Below are 21785 nucleotides of genomic sequence, written 5' to 3'. Positions count from 1 at the left end.
GTTAGACATTGTGAGGCACTCAGATACTATAGTGATTTGGCCACATAAGTACCACAGGTAGAGTGGGAACTTTATCTATACCACCGCTATCCCTTCCCTTGGTTTTGGCCCCTTCTTTTCACCTATCCCCCTCACAGCTACCTCTTTTCTGAATGTAACTTGGGCTGTATTTCTTCTGAGTCCCCTGTGTTCGGTCTTCAACACTGCCCCCCCCCAAGTCCCTTGCAAAGGGGTTCCTGTTTTATAGGTTCATCTAACAACTTCCAGATGCTTAATTTAATTACCAGCTCTTTCTTATCTTAATCACCCTGCCTCTTTTTGTAAACAAAATATGGACTCTCTGCCCCAGGGGCACAAGCTGGGAGCAGCACCTCTCCTCTGCAGAACTCACATTTCACACTCAGGCTGTGCTGCAGTTAAGAGCTCTGCCTGGGGCCAGGATGTGCACTGCAAGCAGAGCTCCTGTATAAAAATGCCCCCCCCCCCCAATGGTGGCCTTGTCTTTTAGGTAAAAAATGTGGAGTCCCTTGTAACCAACATAGAGGAAACAATTCTACTGTGCAATGGGAAAATGGCATGCAACATCCACTCTGCTGCTACTGTGCAGAATAATTTTATTTTTAACTAAGATGTATTCAAGTCCCTATGGGGCTGAGAAGAGACCATTAGAAAACACATCTTGAGTTTTAATAAGCACTATAGAAAGCAATTGAAGTAATTATCCAGAAGGGAGCTGGAAAGAGCTGAGGGCCCAGTCAGGGTAGTAGGAGGGAAGGCTGAGAGGGGAGGAACAACAAAGAGTGGGAAGAGAGAAGGAAGGCGGGGCAAAGAAAGGCAAGAACTGGTTATGTTTCAGATGGGGTACATTGGGAGGGACTAAGACTGGGATGAAAGTGTTTAGACCAACCTGTTCCTTTTTCTTTTAGGCACTGACAGTGCATTTCATGGGGTGGAATTTCTGCCAGAAGATCTTGGTGAGGCTCTGAATAAAACTGCAATGAGAGTGAATGAGAAATATTCCTCTCTACCTGCTGAGGAGAAAGGGATTCACATTATCAACATCCGAGCTATTGAAGACATCGGATACATCCAGCGTGAAAGTACAGTGAGTAGAGCAGTTATTAGTACTTATTTTCTGGGGTTTTGTACCCTGACTCATCTCCCTGGAATCTGAGTGCTTTCATTCTCGGCACCATCACCCCTCTGCAAAAATATATAAATGTTAAAAATATATGTTTGGGGATTTGGATAGTGTGAGTTCTGCACTATTCCTTGTCAGATGTGAACAGTTACCAGCAACCACAATACAGGCAACTTTAAAGGGTTTGTGTTGACTCATATATAGGAGGAAGGGAATGAGAGAGATTGAGGGATCCTAATTTGAGCTAAATCATAGAAAGGGCTCCTTATTCCCAGATTAAACAAACCAGCAAATGAGGCAATGGCAGCTTTTTGAATCTGTGTGGCTGTATTGAAGAGAACCCTTAAATGTCTAAAAATATGCACCCAAAAGCTACAAATCTACATCTGCTTGCACTGATAATGTTACACCAATAACCTGCACTATAGATTCCTGTTGTCTGAATGGATTTTCACTGTCATTTGTTATGCCTTCATTAAATTTTTTAAGTAAAATGATTGTACTTTAAATACCCCTGGAGTAACTTCTAAATGTTGTAATGTGGATGCCCAGGTGGTTAGGAATCAGTAATCTCAAATACATGTATAAGGTCAGAATATATATAGGTGTGTTGATACCACTGCTATCCCGCTGATCAATGTTGTCTCATTGTTTCCTTGAACTCCCTTGTCTCTATTCTTATACTCTTGTCTTTATGGCAGGATCTGTCCTTTTTATTTTTTTTTCCCCCTCCTGTTTGTACAGCATGTAGTACAATGGGGTCCTGGACCATGATTAGGGTTCCTAGGCACTATGGTTATACAAATTAATAATAAGATTAATAATAATAGATGAGGGAATAGAGGTTGAGAAGGGCCAAAACACAAATGTTAAATGATCAAGGCAAATGTAGTAGAAATAGAATATTATCTTCCACAATGGAGAGAGAATACTTAATTGGAATTGACTTGGGAGTGAAGAATAGCACATGACCAGCCTCCTAAGTGTGGGGATTTAAAACTAAAATGTCCTTTTAGTGATTTTACCTTTAGATTGAGCAGTTTGATCCTCATTTGGTGTAAATCAACATAGCTCTGCTTATTTCAATGTAGCTACACTGATTTGGTTTGGGAATTTCCTTAGCATTATAGCAAGAAATTCCTGATATACTTGCCATGTGGAACTGTGTATCCTCCCCCAAGTACATAAATGATATTATATTACAGATTACAGGAGTGTAGCTGCTTGGTTAATAGAACGGCACCAATATTTCTTCCAAGTTGTACTTGCAAGCTTCTTAAAATCTTTCCACCTTGCCAGTTCAGATGTGGACTTCATGATATCCTCATACTTTAGTAATTTTATTGAGGCCACGTCTATGGACTTCTTAAAGTCCTTAACTGATCAGGTTTTACCACAGTTTAAGTAGGACTCGGGGATGGGGTGGGGTGGGGCAGTGGGAGTAGGGGAAGGAGAGGGGGTACAGAGCTGAGAATCTCAATGTCTGTGATTATTAACCCAGATTTGTGTTTGAGCTGTGGGGTGGGTTTCCCTGTCCCAATGATTTTAACAATTTCTAAGATCAATTCGATTCTGTGCTGGGCTTAGAAAATGAAATGAGCCCATGAGCTGCTTAAATACTTGGTTGAATCCTTTCAGTGCTTATAGTCTCCATAGAAGATCATGTGGGAATGAAAGCTGTACAAATGTGAGTCCATTTGGGACCTAGAGAGGAAGGAGACATATTTTTTTTTTGTACCCTAGAGCATTGGCACATTTCCCTGCTTTTTTAGATCCTCAGTACAGTTCCCATTCAGTTTCTGACTCTTGGTGCTGTTCCCATGCTTTTTTGGAGCACTGGTGCAGTTCTTAAACCTTAGCAAATCACTAGTGAATGACTCCAAAATTAAACCATCTGTACTGTCCAATCCAAACATATGCACTAGAGCTCACCAAACACTCTGGAATAAAACACATTTTAAGTAAGTTGACCATGCTGCTTGGGGGAAATAACATGACAAAAACTATTACAACATTCCTTCCCCCCCCCGCCCAAAAAAAGTGAACAACATCTGTTTTTATTAAGGTGAAAATTTCCATTAGAATTATTCAAGAGAGAGAGAGAGAGAGAGAGAGAGACGGAGGGAGGGAGGGAGGGGAGGAAGGGAGTTCGCAAAGGAAGAGCCCAATTGAAAGAAGTGCTACTGGTCCTCCTCATCCACTGGGCCAGATTCTTTAATGCAGTCTGTCCCCTTTCTGCTGGCTAAAAGGGACAGAAAGCAAATAAATCTTCTATGCCATCCTTTGCCACCTCTATTACAGAGGATGTTCTGGGGACAGGGAAAGGTGTGGCCACAGTGCATTGCTCTCTGATGATCTCCAGATGATAGGTGGCCCATTGAGTGTGGGCCATAATCAACTGGCACACTTGTTCTAATCTGCTGGAACCATCTGCTTGATCCAATGCAGAACTGGCTACAGAACCTGGGAGCTGAAAAATGGCTTCTTTGTGACTTCCACAGTCTAGCCCATTTATTTCAATAAGAATTGAAGACACTTGGCACTTTTAAGAATTGGCCCACTGATAGTTACTGAGCACCCCAGAAAGTCCCATTCACTTTGTGGGAATAGCAGGTGCTCATAGGATCAGGCCCTAACTTTTACCTTTTAGACCAAACTGCATTTTATTGAGGAATTCATTTGACCCCAAGTTTTTAAATTAAATGGAAAGTGATCTTGATGGAACCCTCAGAGTTCCCAGGCCTTTTGAGAGTGGCTGTTGCACTTAAGAGGTTTAACTGCATGAAGACTGAAGTATTTTGTATCCCTGAATATTTTTCTGTCACAAAATCTGCACATTTTTAATTGCCCCCTGCAAACCGAATGTCCGAATGATGTTCTTGAAGGGGATGCTGAGGAGAGGAGTGATCCCATCTGGGCTCTTCCCCCATCAACAACTGAACAATGAGTAAATTATATCTTGTTACCATTAGCTATGTTATTAATACGCTCGTAAACCAAGAGAGACGTTTGCTTGGTCACCCCAGCCTGGCTCCCTATTTAAAGTGTTTATCGGCTCCCTTCCAACTCGAGCAGATTGGGAATTGCTGGCCAAAGTCAGAATATTGCCTGAGTGTAAATTGCACAATGACTTCAGAATTTGGCCTAATAATAGGCAAAAATCTTGGGCCCAGTTTGTCTCCTGAAGGCACTGGCTTACATTAGAGAAAGTATGGAACTGCCCTATCCCAGAAGGAGTTCTAAGACAGCAGGTTCCTGCAGGTTTGAAGGACAGTAGGTTGATAGTGCAGAAAGAGATGTACTTGGGCCACACTCAACAAGACCCAAGAAGCCCTAAATATGTGGAAGGTGCTTCTGGTGCAGGATCAGAGGAAGAGGGGATGAAGCCTCTTTAAATCAGCCTACCCATTCCAATAAAAACTGACCTTTTCGCAGAATTTACATATTTTTCATGCATCCTGAAGGATTTTGTTTTAATCTGGTCCTAAGAACTTAATATTGAGTCTATTGTAGGCTGTAATTAATTGCACTCTGAATGTTATGAGCAGGGTCAAACCTTGTAATACTTTGAATTAAAACCTCACCAATAGGTATGACCACATCCTTCAATTAACATAACTGTAAAGATAAGCCCCTCACCTAAGACAAAAGGAATATGTGAACCCACCTAGGAGCTTTTGCTGAGTGTTGTTGTAGGTCCGGTGTGGGTGGAAGGAAGGAGAGAAAGCTGAACAGACAGAAACAGGGAGAGACAGAAGCCTGGTCTACACTTAAAGTTAGGTCAACATAGTGGAGTGCTGTAGGTATCCTGACCTAATCCGTGGTATAGACAAAGCTAGGTCAGTGGAAGAATGCTTCCATTGACCTAGCTACTGTGGTTCAGGGCGGTGGAGTTTCTACAGAAACAGAGAAACCCCTTCCCATCACTGTTGACTCCACTACACTACAGCAGTATAGTGGCACAGCAATGGTGATGTAGCTATGCAACTGTAGCATCTATAATGTAGAAACGGCCTAACAGAGAGAAAGAGAGAGAGAGAGAGAGAGAGAAAAGGAGCAGCTGAAAGCAGGGTGTCTGACCCTGGAAGAACCTGGATGGGGTTTTTCAGTCAGGGATGCAGGCTGAAAAGCGCGTTTTTGGTGTTTGTGAGCAAAAGAAACTGTTTCCTGGTCTTTGATTCCTTTTTGCATTTAGAGACACAGGACTATGTACATTTTTTGTAAATAAACAAAACTGCATCAAAGAAATCTGTTACCAATTTCTGCTCCCAACAGAGACATCCCAGGGCCCCAAACTTTGACTAGCCACTCACGTCAAAACTGGTAACAATATGTAGCTCTCTTCATTTGAGGATGGCCTCTTTGTGAACACAATTGTGTTCCCCCAAATGCTTGCATCCACTATTTTATGTACCAAACGAACTGCAGATGCACATATTGCAGTTGGACATTGATGGCCAATTGCTTTCATTTGCACCAGCAATTTATTACAGAGGAAAGTATTTCTTGCCTTAAAATTCTGCCTGCTAAATTAAAAGCCATAAAATGTACAAGGGCCCCTGAACCTTTGTAGTGTCACTGCTGCCATTAGTATTTACTGTGAAAACAAGTAAAATCTATTGGCCAATTTCTCCCCTTGTAGCTATGTGTGCACATCCAAAGGCAGAATTTGGCATTGTGTGAGAAATGCAATGTATATGAGAGGCATATAAATAGTATTATGCATTAATATTTTATTAATATTAATTTTTGTATTTACCCTGTTGAGTCTGGAATTAATAAAGAAATAATTGATTTAGGGTTCTACTGGAGTTGGAGTTTCAAAAATGCAGTTTCTAGTATCTCATAACACCAGTGTAAATAGGTTTTAATTTGCAGTGAATTATTCCAGTCTGGAGTACATCTCTTTTGTTACCATCAAATTGCAATGAGACATGGACTGTACGTGAGAAAAAAATCAAACTAAGCAAGGACTGAACTCGGTTCCCTGTCTACTATCCACTTGCATTTTTGGCTCAGCTATATAGCCAGCTGGCTCCTGCTGGTCTCTCTCTAAGCTGATCTCTTTCCTCAGATGATGCAAACTTGCAGCCATAGATAAGAGAAGTGAGAAATGTTTGCACATGAAATTAATCTGTTTATCAGAATTAAAACACAGATGTCTTTGGTGAAGGACAGATGATCTTACTGGTGATTAGCCTACAAAGGGAGAAAATCAAACCCACCAAGTAGCTCACTTATGAACTAGACTGCTGGTAATTAGATTAAATCCCAGTCATTTTATCTATTTATTTCTGACCAATAAAACTCCAACTGGTCAATCAACAGAATTGCAGGTGTTAACTTGTAAAATCTTTGACTAAGTGGCACAGGAGGCAGTCCTCAAACTCATGTGTTTGAAGATAAGATGTTCTCTGCTCTGTACAAGGAAAAACAATGTGAATGTGGTTTCTTTTAATATTTGGTTTGTTCGGTGTCCTTGTCTGCAAGTGTAGTAATTACTCCTCTTCCCTCCCACATTGTTCACAGTTATTAAATTCGCTGTGTCAGGATCCAGATGCCAACTGCAAACATGGACTCTATTTTAGAGATGGCAAGAGGAAAGTGGACTACATCTTGGTTTACCATTACAAGAAATCCTCAGTCAGTAAGACGCTCACTAGACGAATTCATCACAATGACTCAAGTGCCCGAAGCATCAAACAGGATCATCAGCTTCCTGGGAAGGGCGGGCACCTTGACGTGGGAGAAAGTGAGACTCACATGGACTATCATGAAGATGATAAGAGATTCCGCAGAGAAGAGTATGAAGGCAACCTCATGGAGGCTGGTCTGGAATTGGAAAGAGATGAAGATGTAAATAAACTTTTGAACTCTTTTACCTTAATAAGATAAGTAAGGGCCAAATACTGAGAAATATCAAGCTGTTCCTGAGAACTTGAAACCCCTGTTGACTCTAGTGGGAGTTACAGATGCTCATGGCCTCCCAGTATTGACCTTTATTTTTTTGTAGCACCCTGAACTCCCTTTCATACCAGTCATCTTAGCAACTAGGTCAGCCCCTAGCGTAGTTGATCTCCCAGTATATATAAGACAGTTTCTGAAGTGAATGTTTGTTAACTTTTTTAAATTCAGATTTTAATTTCTCAAGAAAAAAACATGTGATGCAGGCTTCTCATGGCATTTTCACCATCCAGGAACTGAAGTACTCTGAACAGTTAGTGAAGAAAAAACTGGAGCACTTCTAGAACTGTCTTATCTGATACTAGTATGCAACTTACTGTACTTCTAGACAGGGCCGCCCAGGGTGTGTGTGTGTGGGGGGGGCAAGTGGGGCAATTTGCCCCAGGCCCTGCAGGTGCCCCAATGAGAATATAATATTCTATAGTATTGCAACTTTTTTTTTATGGAAGGGGCCCCCGAAATTGCTTTGCCTCAGGCCCCCTGAATCCTTGGGGTGGCCCTGCTTCTAGATCTTAACTGCCTGAAGTCTGCACTAAACTAAGATGGGTATCAACAGCCCCAAAGAGCCTGATATGTCGCTGAGATCAGTAATGAATAAACCCTAGTAATTGTGAGAAGAGTACACATTACCTCAATTTTTGTCTTAGCATAATAGGATATAACTTTTGCTTCTTCATAAATGTAATATAACACAAACTGATCACACATTTTGAAACCACTGGGAAAATGTTACTCTATATGCTCAGTAGTAATATTCAAATTCTCTCAGCTATTCATATTATATATAATGTCCATAGCATCAATCAACTTCATGGCCTAAACAAACAAATATACTGTGAACACATTCAGGACAGTAGCATATATAGCCTCTCATGGTGTTGAGGGGCTGAAATGAATGGAATCCCCTTGGTTGTTCACATACTCTCCTCTCACTTAGTCCACACAAGGCCCTCCATGCAGACACTACAGGTTTCTGTGGGTTGGAGTGGGAGGGTGACCAGACAGTGGCATGGAGAAGTCCTTATGAAGCATTGTCCCAAGATAAACCAGTGGAGAAATTCCCATGGAAATGAGTTCTGACCCTATTAAGATTAAGCACCACCCCCTAGGACCTGTCTCTTATTGTCTATGACACGCCTCCCCTCCTGCCCCTAAGAGATAGTGTGGGGTGATAAGGAACAAGGTGGCAGAGAGGCATGGTTCTTGAGGGAGTCCTACTGCTGGGGAAAGAGAGAAGCCAGAGGAGTACCACAGAAGGGCCAGCCATCAGTGAATGTCCTGGACATCTTTGCAGATGGCCAGATCAAATGTGTGTAAGTTTTCTCCGCAGATCTCAGGATATCCATATATTTTGGAGAGCCCTTTCTCCTAGCCAAGGCCTGCAAATCCTGCCTTCTCTCCCTCAGGAACTCAGTATTTCCCTCTAATTGTACCCCTCTTATGGGTTTGACCTGGCCATAGCTTTCTCCCCCCTGTTGGAGAGGAACTGAGGACAAAAATGGAGTGGAGGAGGAGAGAAGGTATAGAAGAGGTGACCAGTATCAATCATTACAGTATTTAATACATCTCAGAGTTGGGCTTCTGAACATCATGGGCTTTTAAAACAGCAAATACATTAATATAGACATTGGGGGGGGAAATTGTCATGGAATTGCTAAAAGTGATCTTTAACTGATCTACATGGTACTCTTCATAATTAGCCTCCTTGTTAAAATATGTAGAATTTTAAAAAAATCTGTATTTTAAGAGACTTTTTGAAAGTCCTTAAGATGGACCCACATCAAACCCTGAGATATGAACACCCCTGAACTTTTTGGACTGTTCAAAATCGAGATATGAATTTGACCTAACCCTTAGATTGAACAACTTTCTATTGCTGTGTTTAAAATATTGACCTAGATCTGAAGTTTCTCATTTTAGGATCATCTCTTGAAAGTTCATGTTATGGTGTATCCTTTGTTATAACAGAAGTCACTGACACTTTAATATTACAGCTAAAACTGAGCATGAAAAAAAACTCCAGCTTCAACCACCCTTTGAACTTTGGTCAATATCCAAACTGCATCTAAATTCTGTGGATTGGGCCCACTTGTAATTCCAATCTGTTTGAAAAAGAGCTATTTACACTGAAATTGTCACATTTCAGTTTAGCCTCCAAAGGAATGAAATCTGTTCATGGGGGCCTTGTGTAAATGGTCTAGATTAAGTGCTAGATTAAGTGCGGATTTCAGATGTTATTTCATCCTTCCACTATAATTAGAGATCAGTGATGCTGTATATAACTCCTTTCACCTGCACAGCAAAAACAATGTGTTCTATTAAAAGACTGTTTGACTATGTAAAATGATTGGGGGTGTATGTGATCTGCTGCCAGTGTGATTAGCAGAGATAGCCATGGTCAGATTCATTTCAAAGGAAGCGACTATGTTTTAATTAACTGATCCAGTCAATATGCCTGAGGTTGCAGAGGGAGAAGGTAAACATTTTGTAAGTTTTATTTACAAGATCTAAGACCTGGGTCTTAAATCTGTGATCTGCACATTAAAAAATCTTCAATATGTCCATTAAACATTCATGAATGTACAGATAGGACAAACCCTGGAAAAGTGAAATGAGTTTCCATTTCAGGTTCTGTATTCCCAAATATAAGTAACAAGAGCCTTCCATCTAATTTGAAAACTACCATAGTAGATTGGCAATCTCCTTGTGCCAAGTCATGCAGATTAAAATAGTTTACACGGCAGGGTGTCCCCACCTATGACATGTAATACTACTTTAAATAATGTTGAAGGTCTTTGAGTTCAAACTAGGACATCATGCATACCCCTCCTGAGGGACACTGTCCTCTCAATACAAGATATCAAAACAGAAAAGAAATGTACGGAGATGAGAGTCACAGGGATCTACATCAACTTTCATGTCCAAAGCTTGAGTGTAAGGCAAAAAGCTTGCAGCCACTTCCTTGAGTCTGAAAGGCATTATTGGGAGAGCCATGAAGTCACACTGCAGATGTTTAATACTAGTAAAAGTGAGCACTTGTTAAAAGGAAGATCTATATTAAGTTGCTTAAACTCTCTTCTGTGAAGTTAACTCATAAATGTTTTTGAAGCTATGACACATCGGAGGATGGCAACTATTTATGTCCCCTGAATAATGTATTTCCAGAAAGCAGGTGCAGAGTATTGCAGGCTGAAAACAAGCTTTTATACTTGCATAAGCAAGTACAGCAGCGAGAATGGAAAGATAAAGCCAGAAAGATTGAAGTCTTTTGCTGTTTAAAGCTATACCTCAGTTTAAATGGAATAGCCTGTTGATCTGATGAATGATAAGAACCATTCACGCTAATGTTTTGAAATGGAAGGGGAGAAAACCACTATCACAATATAATGTACATTTAAATACATGTGCATCTGACAAGGGCCTGAAGGATCGTGGGTAGCTCTAAGTGTTGGAAAATCTCTACCACACATGGCTGAGGATGACAAGCACAGAAATCAGACAAGGCACTCTTCTTTTGCTAGTTGCACACCTTCCTAGGATTCCCCTTTTCAGTGGCATGATGGCATCTAGACAATATTTTTGGAGAGAAGGAGGAGGAAGACATTTTTTTCCTCATGCATATTTGGAGTTTCCAGCACTTCCACTGCACACGGGAACAAAAAGGCCCAATACTGTTATCTGTCATCTTTGTGAGTATATATATATACTTTTGAAAGCATGGAATCACCCCAGGTTCTTCCTTGCTTTCAGTGTTACAAGAGAGGTGGTTATGCTTTTGAAGATTCCTGTTCTTCAAATACCTGTACTACTGGCTTTAAAATTCTCAGCAGACTTACTTGCCTTTGAACATAGATAACACAGCTGTTCATGTGAAAGCCCCTCCATTTATGTGCAGGCCAGAGATGAGGCAAGTAGGTACTTCAACAAGGAAATCAAATCTTCTCCACAGCTTTTAGGTCACACAATATAAAAATATCCGAAGACCCAAATATTACTTGTAAACTTGGCTGCCAAAGGAAGGCAGAAAATAGATGGGAGCAATTCCCGTGGTCTGTATGTGTTAATGAGCTCCATGGCGTCCTCTTAATGCTAACCGCTGATTTTGAAGCCTAGCAGTGTGCCTCAAATCAAATGTCACCAGTCTGCTCTTGTGAAATGCATTGGCATGTCCTGTCTGTTCAACTTTGTAATTACATACTGCACTCAGTACATGCAGCTCAGAAGCTGCAAGCATGGACTTTCTCAGCAGCTGAGTCACTACTGGGGATAGTGAGGAACACGTCACTGAGAGCAAATCTGTTTGTTAAAAATAAGTTGTATAATAGAAAAGATGAATGAACCCCAACTCTGCATGATTGAGCAGGGACAGCCAACCCCATCTCCGTACACTAGCATTTGGAGGGTAGGGAGCAGGATTGTTATAGGAACCATTACACCAACTCTCTGCCTCTTCACATAGTCAGCTATGCTGGATTTCGGACAGCTACATGTCAGCCATGCAGTACAAAGTGGCCCTAATGCAGGGAAGAATCTGGACCAATGTATGACGAAATTGGATATTTTCCTATAAATCTTTCTGTAGTATTAATATAAAAGTTTACCATTTAAGCTCAGATGTATACAACAGCTCTGCAGATGAAGCATTTTTGCCTCTTTCTTAGAAGAAGATTTTCATTCTGATCCTTAGAGGTTCTGAACATATGCTGTGAGACGCTGCGGACTATCCTCAACTCCATTTACATCAATCCATTTAACACCTTGCACAAGATGTTCAAACCTCATAGGCTCAGGCTCTTTTGGGTATGTCTAAAACCCTCCCACCTCGCCATGTCCAGCCCACCCACCCCCCATGAGCCTAAACATGTACATCACAGTTAAAGTCCCTTAGCCTGTGAGCCCTGAAAGCCAAGTCAGCTGGCATGAGCCAGCTGTGCATTTTTAATTGCAGTGTAGACATAGTCTTGTCTGATTCAAATGTGAGTGACTGGCTATGTTTTCCTTGTCCATAGCAAATACCTTTTATTTTCCAAACAACTCTTATTTTCTCACTTTAAAATAAGATAATTATTCTACCTTGGGATAATTATTTTGTTGGAGGACAATGTTGTTTCATGTTTGTGGTTTGAGCACCTTGTGGACAGTAAATCAGATGATTTATTTAATGATAATATTGTTGGTATTTAGAAGCAGTTGTTTCCCAGTTTTGTTTTAAACAGATGAGATTTATAATGTTGTCTGTTGTGGACTACTTGATTCCTCAATGTGTATGAAACTGGAAGAAAAATAGCATCTTATTTTATTTCATCTGAATTACTGTTTGTCTCTTCCTTTTTTAGACTAAAATACATGGGGTTGGATTTGTAAAAATACATGCACCTTGGAATGTTTTGTGCCGGGAGGCAGAATTTCTGAAACTCAAGATGCCCACAAAAAAGGTTTGTGATCATTTTCTTTTTCTCCAAGAGTCATACCTCCACATACACACAGAATGTACACCCAACAGTTATGTAGGGCTTTTCACCCTCACAGCACTTTACAAGCATTAACTAATCCTCACAACAACTTTGCAAGGGAGATAAGTATTCCTATTTGCCTTTTACACATAAGGAAATTGAGGAGGAATGCCTGATTAACTTGCCTAACGCTACAGAAAGAATCATGTTCATAACTGGGAACAGAAATCAAGAGTTCCTAGCTCCTGGTCTTATTCTTCACATGATACAAATGAGTTTGTACAATATTTCATACCTTCAGTACATTTTGAAATGGTAGATTGTAGCTGATAATAGACTCTTAAATATACACTATGTGGAATGTTTATTTTTTCTTACTCCAGCAAAGCCCCAATCCTGAACACACATGTGGGAGTAGCATTTTGCATACAAATAATTCCATTGAGCTCAGAGACTACTCGTGTGCATAAAGTTAATCATGCATGTAAGTGTTTGCAGGGTCTGGAACTAAATTAGCTTAGAATAAATTACCCTTTGGAATATTTGAAGTATCATTATAAAAGTGATAGTGTATTTTCTCCAGAGACCAAAATTTAAATAATCTTTCATATGTAGCTGTACTTTTCAGTGAACATAACTTAGAGGTGGATTAATATTTAATGATATCTTAAGTGCCGGTTCCAGACACTGCAGAGAAAGAAGTCTCTAATGGAACAAGGGACAGCCTCAAAGCCCAAAGTAATTTATTGCAAGTAAAACTAAATTTAAACTTTTGGTTTAAATATTGTATTAGTGGCATCCTAGACCACTTATCGCTTTATTTACTTTAATTATGTTTCCTCTTTTGTTAAGGCCATTAAGCTCCTTGGAGCAATAGTATCACATAGGAAAGGGCATTTTTGTCAAGAGAGTGAGTGAGAGGTTTCTAAGCTTTCAAGCATAGTCCAGTTATTGCCTGTACCTAGCAGAAATGAGGAATGAATTTTCACTTGGCTGCACCTAGAAATGAGCTCAAACCAAATCTCTTCATCTAGACACCTCAGGTAGTTTGTATCTGGCTTTAGAGCGGAACTTTGTGGCTCAGGCTGTGAAGTTTTTTTTTTTTTTTTAATCTTCTAATACAATTCCTGTATAACTTTGGCACTTGTTTGGTATCATAGGCCCAAATTGCCCCTACTGCACTGGTGAAAAGTAGATCCACTGTGGTTCCATTACATGGAAGGGGCGGGATGCTAAAAGCCCATGATGCAGGGCATTCACATGCAAGCTTCCCTGGGCACCCTGGAGGTCAGAAGTGTGCTCCTGATGTGATTACACTCATTAGTTCTTGGGAGAAGGAATCCATTGCTATGTGGATCTTCCAGTCCTTGCTCTCACCCCCACAGAGTGGCTTACGATGGCCACAGAGGTTGCTTCAACCTTTTAAGCTGCTGTAGTGGCCACAGAGTAGTTCTATGGTTTTAGCTCTGTGAAGCAGTCAGCCTTATCCTTTGGAATGAATAAGGGGCAGGAATTGACTCTTAGGGAATAATTGGACTCTGAGTTTGCCTCAATTTGCCCTTTTCGTCCATCTGTTTCTCAACCTTTTAAAGAAGGTAGAGCAATAGCACACTGCTCCTTATTAGTTTATTTGAGTATATTTATTTAAATGATGGTTTTATTCCTTATACTTCAGTATCTTTTATTAATAATTTGATAGCAATACAGTATTAATTGTTCATTTCCTTCTTCTCAGGTGTATCAGATAAATCAAACCCATGGCCTTTTGAAAAAAATTAATTCTGTAATTCAAAAAATAACAGAACCTATCCAGCCAAAAGTAGCAGAAAACAAACCAGAGACAGTGAAACGCCTCTCTTACCCCTTCTCCCGGGAGAAACAACACTTGTAAGTGAAAGCGTCATCTAAATTAACTGCTTGCATCAACAGGATCAAGCCTTTGTAATATCACTTGAGACACAGGCATGAATAAGTTGATAGAAAAATGTGCATCAGCACTGATATTGCAGAAGTGATCATTAAAATGGTCACTTTTCCTTTTCATAATAAGTTAAATCTTATCTAGTTCACTGTGCAGGAATCGGGCTTTTTAAGAATCTTTGTGTGGCATTTGTGTTCATTTTAGCTGTCATATTGTATATGTAGCAACCCTCCTGACCAAAGTAACAAATATGCCTTTTTTACTACAAAGATAAATGTATATCATAATACTTATGGTTTTACTATGGTCCTTTTCACTGTAAAAATGAAGTGTTCAGTAAGATTTGTAGATGGGAGTGTGGTTTGATAAACATAACTGATAGCCTCCTTAATAGTATATGGGCAGGTAATACATGTATTGTGTACCATCTACAAGGAGAGGGCCTGATTTGGCTCTCCTAGAAGTCAGTGGGAGTTTTGTCATTGATTTCAATAGGAACAGGTTTGGGCCCATTATGAGATCTCAAGAATAACTGAAATTGTGTATATATGCATGTCAGGAAAAATGGAAAAAGCAGAGGCTGGCAAAAGTTTTGCCTCCTCTGGAAATCTCTGGCAAGACCATTCTACAGGCCCTCCTGGTGTCGCATCCCAGGAGCAGAGAGGTTTTAAGAGGATGTGGCTCTGGGAGAAGAGGCATGGTTTATATGTATACCCACACACAATTCCCCAGAGCAAATAATAGTCTTTGGGCACAGCATCTCCACCACACAGACATTTATTTTTACCTTTAGTGGACACAGAACATGAAAGGGTGCTGTGCAGTAGGATGGTATCAGGCAGAATATGGGTGCATGTAAATGACATGTTTGCAGAGTATGTCTCCTTTGCTATATGTCCAGATTTGTAGAAATTGACCTGATATGTGAATTTATAGCATGAGGGATGTTCATCCAATAAAATAATCGGATGCCCGAGTATCACAAAGGGTCATATTTAGTAACGTGCACTTGGGTTGAGAAGGATCTTACACTTGTCTGGTCTCACTTTTTTTTTCCCCAATGAAACTACTTTTAGAATAATTATGGAATAAAGGAGGCAAAAGCTGGGCCAGCGTGATTAACAAAAGAACTCTTGGCTAGATCAAAAAAATCACTGGGTGAAATGTTAAGTCAGTGTTATGCAGGAAGTCAGAGTAGATGATCATAACAGTCTCTTTTGGCCTTAAAAATCTATGAATCTATAAAACCAATGAAACCTGTTGCCAAACCCCCTAAACTGGGGAGTTTGGGATGGGCATTTCCTTTAGAAGGGATATTAGATTAGATTAGATTAGATTAGATTAGATTAGATTCATTTTATGTTTATTCATTGACAATAACATTAATCACAAGCAGTAAATATTACTGCTCAGCAATATCCCCAGGATAAATGAAAAGAGGTCACCAAGTGTAAAAAATTATAGGCAGCTTTTTACCTAATGAGCAATCTTTTTTTTTCTCTCCTTTCTAATGTTTTAACAGATTTGATTTGTCTGACAAAGAGTCCTTTTTTGACAGCAAAACTAGAAGCACGATAGTAAGTATTGTATTTTAAAATAATTTACAGCAGGGGTATTCCCATAAGTATGTGAGTTTCAAGTGCTCCCTTGCTAGTTTTAATCCAAACTCCCAGTACCAAATGCCACTAATTGTCAATGACAGAAATGATTTAAATAACAAAATGAAGCATTTCCAGGGCACAGTTCTAGTGTGGCTGCTAAATACTGTTGGGGATTAACAGTATGCCTTCTTTTGCACAATAACTCAGTTTTGATTCTATTAGGCTTTGTCTACACTTATGGTGGTGTGTAGAGTACAGGCACTACACGTGTAGAAACATGCTGCTATGAAAGTCAGGGTGTGTCTACACTTCTCACTGCAGCATGCTAAATGCAGCAGTGAAAGACTCTCTGGCAATGGGGAGGCAATGAGGTGTCTTTCCTCACTGCTTTCCACCTGCCAGAGCTTTCAATATTGCCCGAGCCTTTCACTGCAACTGGGAAAGTCTCTGGCAGCAGGGAGGCAGCGGGACACTACACTGCTAAAAAAGCAGCATAGACATGGGAGGTGCTGTCTAGGCATGTAGAGAGCAGCGTAAGCTACATTCACTAGGGGTTCAGCATTTTGGGTACTCTACTCTGCTTGCCTAAGCTGTGCCTCACCATTTACACTGCTGTTTATACACATGCTCACTTTGCGCGCAGTGTCTGTACTTTACACACCACCAAATGTGCAGACATACCCTTAGAATCTCAATAATTCTGGGACATACCACAGACTAACGGACAGAGCACCAGACTAGGACTCAAAAGATCTGGATGCCTTTGCTGGCTCTGCTACGGGTCTGCTGGATAACATTGGGCAAGTCACTTCCCTTTCCTGTGCCTATATTCCCCTATTTGTAAAATGAGGCTACTGACCTGCTTTGTAAAGAGCTTTGAGATTTACTGATGAAAAACACTATCTAAGAGCTACGTATTACTGGCACTGTTGGATATTTTTAAAGTAGCATTGGGCTATGAAGCGGAATTTACATCTCCTAACTTTTAAAATAATATCTGTATTTAACAACAACAAAAATGGCATTAAACCAAGCTTAACAGGAACAGAAGTCACTGAATTTCAATCAGAGTTATTGTCTGAATGATCATTCCCCCTTATTATATTAACTTGTGACATTCACTTCTATGGTGCACTTTAGGCAGTGCTAGGGTAGATTTTCAGAACTCTAATAATATTTAGCAGGTGTATAGAATCTTTCATCCACAGAGTTCTTTACAAAGGAAGTCAGTATCATTACCCCCGGCCCCATTTTACAGACGGTGAAACTGAAGCATTTGGGAGTGAATTGACTTGCCCAAAGTATACAGTGAATTGGTTCAGAGCCAGGAATAGAATACAGATTCTGCCTCCAGAGCTGGTGTTCTGTTCACTAGACACACTCCCTCTTCTACTGCTTGTACAGCATTTTATAAATTTGCCCTAATTTACACCCCTGCAACTCCATTGCAGGACTTAATGCTCTGTGTGTAGAAGTGCCATAGAGAGACAAGGTGAGTGAGGTAATATCATTGATTGGACAAACATCTATTGGTGAGAGAGACAAGCTTTCAAGCTTACACAGAGCTCTTCTGAAGAGCTATTATTATTTATTAATTGTTTTGTGCCAGAGATATGCAATGCAAATAAAGATAGTCCCTGCCCCCAGAACATTTACAATCTAAGGACTAGATTGTGCCTTACGCATGTCAGAGATAATGTAGTCTAGTGGATAGGGTACTGGATGTGGAGTCAGGAAACCTGGCTTGTATTACAGGCTCTGTTCCTAACCTATGATGTCACCATGAGCAGGTAATTTTACCTTTCTGTGACTGGGTTTCCTCCTGTCTTCTGTCTGTCTTGTCCATGTAGTTTGTAAGCTCTTCTGGGCAGGGTGTCTCTTGCCATGTTTTCACAATGGAGTTCTGGCACTACAAAAATACAGAAAATAATAATGGGGTCCCCAATCTCATCTGGGACCCTTAGGGGCAAATAATAATAGAGGAATGATTCCTCTGGGGCTCCTCTAACTTCCTGCCAACTTGTTTCCTTGCTTATCTGCTGTATAAACCCTGAGCGTCCCCAGACACTATGATTCAGGTAGCCCTTGCACAGCTGTATGATGGCAAGGGAATCTTCCCACAAAGACATGCCCCTTGGCTGTGTCGGGGTAGGACGTGAGGGAGGAGTAGTCACAATATAGCCCTAAATTAAGAAAAGAGCAAAGGGAGTAGATAAAAGGTTTGGGCAGGGAACAAAGACGAAGACAATATGATCAAGCAGTCCCTTGAGAAGCTAATGCATGTGTCTCAAGAAGAGTTGCTATGTTTGTTGATATATCTAGATAGGACTATAGTTTATAACATATAATCATTAGTAAGCATATAAGACTATTGAATTGATTTCTGTAACAACCCCTCAGCTCAACCAAGTTGCCACATGTGAGAGTGAGAGCTCAACCAAGTTAAGAAATAGTAATATTTAAGGGAGATAAGGTGGGTAAGGTAGTAACTTTCATTGGACCAGCTTCTGTTGGTGAAAGAGACAAGCTTTCAAAGTCCATAAACTGAAAAGCTTGTCTGATTCACTAACAGAATTTGGTCCAATAAAAGTTATTAACTCACCCACCTTTTATCTCTTGTATCCTGGGACCAACACAGCTACAACACTGCAAACAGTGAGATATAAGGCAGAATGACAGATGGGATGAAGGTTGGCCTAGTGGATAGGGAACTTGATTGGGCTTCAAGAGACTGCAATTCAATTTTCAGTTCAACTACAGGTTTCCTATATGAACTTAGGCAAGTTGCTTAGTCTACACTGTGTCTCAGTTCTCAATCTGTAAAATGAGGATAATATTTTCTTACCTCACTTCAATGTTGCAAAGATAAAATCCACCCACGATTATGAGGCATTCACATTCTGTGGTGGAGTCATATATGTACCTCATAAGATAGAAGCAAAGACATCCAAAAATAACCCTTTGAATGTTTATAGGAATACAGGGCCGCCCAGAGGGGGGGGCAAAGGGGGCAATTTGCCCCGGGCCCCGGGCTCCGCAGGGGCCCCCAAGAGAAGAGCGGAGGCTCCCGCCTCCGCCCCTCTCCGGGAGCCTCGGCGCATCAAGCGCCGAGACTCCGGCCGAGCCCCTGAGCCCCGCCCCGAGCGCCATGGGGCAGCTGCCTCCGCTCGGCGTGGAGCTCACAGCCCCGCCCCCTCACCACGCGGCTCTGAGCGGGACGGAGCTCAGGCCCTGCCGGCGACGCGCTCGGTAAGGGGCTGGGGCCGGGGAGAAGCGGGACCCGGGCCGGGCGGGGAGAAGCGGACCCGCCGCCATCGGGCGCAGCCCGGTTCGGCGGGCGGGGCCTTCTGTTCCGGGACCCGCCGAAGTGCCCCGAAGGCCCGCGGCGCGGAGCCCCCCCCGCCACCGAATTACCGCCGAAGCGGGACCCGCCGCCGAAGCGCAGCCCGGTCTTCGGCGGTAATTTGGTGGCGGGAGGCTCCTGCCGCGGGTCTTCAGGGCACTTTGGCGGCGGGTCCCGGAACGGAAGGGCCCCGCGCCGCCGAAGACCCCGGGCCCCCGGAATCCTCTGGGCGGCCCTGTATGAATAGGCATGTAATTTACAGTGCCGGAGTATACTTGGGCATCCTTAGTATGTAAATTCTTCACTAAATAGATCTCAAAGATTCTTTTGGCTCCATCCAGGTCTGTGTGGTAGAGGCCTTCAGCATTACACTTCTGAAACTGGTGCACTCTCTCAAAGCACTGACATAAATGTGGCTGCACTAGCAAGTTATAAACATTAGTTGGGCCTCTAAAATATCTTTAAGAAGAGCAACAGCACCCTCGGCTACCACCTGCCTTGAAAGAAGAGAGGAATGTCCCATATATCCACCTGCCCACTCAGTTCAAGAGGAAAAGGAAATTGCATGATGGTGCCCTAGGCTGGGGAATGGTGTAGAGGAGCGAGAGCAGGCCAGCATCCTGAAGAAACCACTTTGTGGTTCTCCTGACTGGACAGGGTAAAGGGGAGTAGTGTGCTGTCCCTCACAGAGTTCATTTATTATTTCATTCATTTTTAATTACAAAAGAATTTCCCCTAGCCTCCCTCCAGGTCCAATATGTGCTTCATTGTATGAGAGCACATCTCTTTACTGAAACAACGGGGATGAGTATATCTTACTAACTGACAGTTTAGTCATCAAACTTTTTTTTCCTTTCTACAGATACTGTATATGAAAACAACATTCCTTAAAACATAATAATATCAAGCTTTTAATAGAGAACGTTGATTTACTAGCTGTGATCAACAGCTCAATTGTGCCAAAAATGTTTATTTGGGTTGTACTCTGAAAAAGATTCATTTGCACAGAACATCTTGATGTTCAATGGCAGTATCTCAAGTAATGCTTTCTTTTCTTCCATCTTGCTAATATAGGTTTATGAAATACTGAAAAGAACAACATGTACCAAAGCCAAGTATAGCATGGGTAAGGAACTTTATGTAGGTTTGAGTTCAACATCATTTTCAGGTGTCACAAACGTTTGCAAATTGCAACTGAAGGGATGGTTTGTTCATTTGTTTTTATCCTCCATATTTTGATTTAAGTTCATTTAGTTTAGATATTGTGTTTATGATTTATGGTTAGTCAGGAACATTTTTCATCTGTAAAGATGTAGATTCATTGCTGTAAAGCAATTTTATGGTCAGATCTTTAAGCAAATTGTAAAGCAAGATTAATATTTTCAGGCACAAAGAGGTCGTTCACAAAGGGACTGGATGGCAGTATAAAACACTAAGATATGGCCCCGCAACTAATAATGTGTGGTCATTTCTTGATCGCTAGGGTTTCAGTCCTATCCACATTGAAGTCAATTAGAATATTGCCATGGACTTCAGCAGCTTCAGGATCTCAATCTATATCCAGCCACATAATTCCAGTCTATTTCAATAGTCACCTAAAATTGTTTTCATCTGATAGCTCTTTAAGGGCTTGTGTGAAATGGTCTCAGTTGACAAGTCTTCAAAACTCTACCATAATTGGCCCTTATTGGCATTCTTCACTAACTCAGCAGACAGGCCACGCATGGGAGTGGGCCTGGGGACTAGATTAATCCCTCACCACTAGAGGTAGAGGTAGTCTCTCCAGTTCAGTGACAAAGTAGAGGAGTAATATGGGGAAACTTGCACTACTGCTGCCTATGGATGTGGGATTTTAGCCTTCAGAACTGATCCAACTGTAAAATTCAGGAACAGGAAGAAATAAAAATCAGGTCACCCTGATAAAGACCTGCTGACCATGTATCCCCTCTTCAGCTGTTTTATAGTCTCTTTAACACTGATTATGAAAAGCAGGGATCCAGTGAACTATGGCACTGAAGTGAATAAATAGCTCATAATAAACCAAATCATATGTGGCAAAAACTAAATTTCCTCAAGTCCAGTCATCTCCACACCTGACATCCCATGGAAGAAAAAAATCAAATGGAAAAACTGGCAACTGTTAAAATATTCATTTGTCCACAGGTAGTTAAATACAAGTATGGAAACTTGAATTACAGGTAGCTCTGAACAAATATTGACAAAAATGCTGTTAAGAAATCCATCAAATAATGGAGGGATGATTAAGCCAGAAGTGCTTTGTATACTCTGACTTTGCAATTTAAGTCCCAACCTACAGTGTACAGGTGGCGAGTCCATATATACCTTAAGATTATTTTGGGTG

The 21785-nt window shown here is 41.2% G+C and overlaps 1 protein-coding gene across 9 annotated transcripts in view; it reads left to right on the top strand.

The window, feature by feature from the left end:
- ANO1 (anoctamin 1) overlaps positions 1-21785 on the top strand; it is a 121218-nt gene that overhangs the window by 47750 nt on the left and 51683 nt on the right. For all 9 annotated transcript variants that reach the window (XM_039537491.1, XM_039537498.1, XM_039537497.1 and 6 more), the window contains 6 exons: positions 927-1105; positions 6671-6997; positions 12442-12540; positions 14294-14445; positions 16002-16056; positions 20498-20549. In XM_039537491.1, the coding sequence (XP_039393425.1) occupies positions 927-1105; positions 6671-6997; positions 12442-12540; positions 14294-14445; positions 16002-16056; positions 20498-20549 (864 nt within the window). The remainder of the gene's footprint in view (positions 1-926; positions 1106-6670; positions 6998-12441; positions 12541-14293; positions 14446-16001; positions 16057-20497; positions 20550-21785) is intronic.

This window comes from Mauremys reevesii, linkage group 4, assembly GCF_016161935.1.
Source record: "Mauremys reevesii isolate NIE-2019 linkage group 4, ASM1616193v1, whole genome shotgun sequence".
Lineage (NCBI taxonomy): Eukaryota > Metazoa > Chordata > Testudines > Geoemydidae > Mauremys > Mauremys reevesii.
The sequence above is the reverse complement of the archived record's forward strand: the minus strand, read 5'-3'. Positions and strand labels throughout refer to the sequence as shown.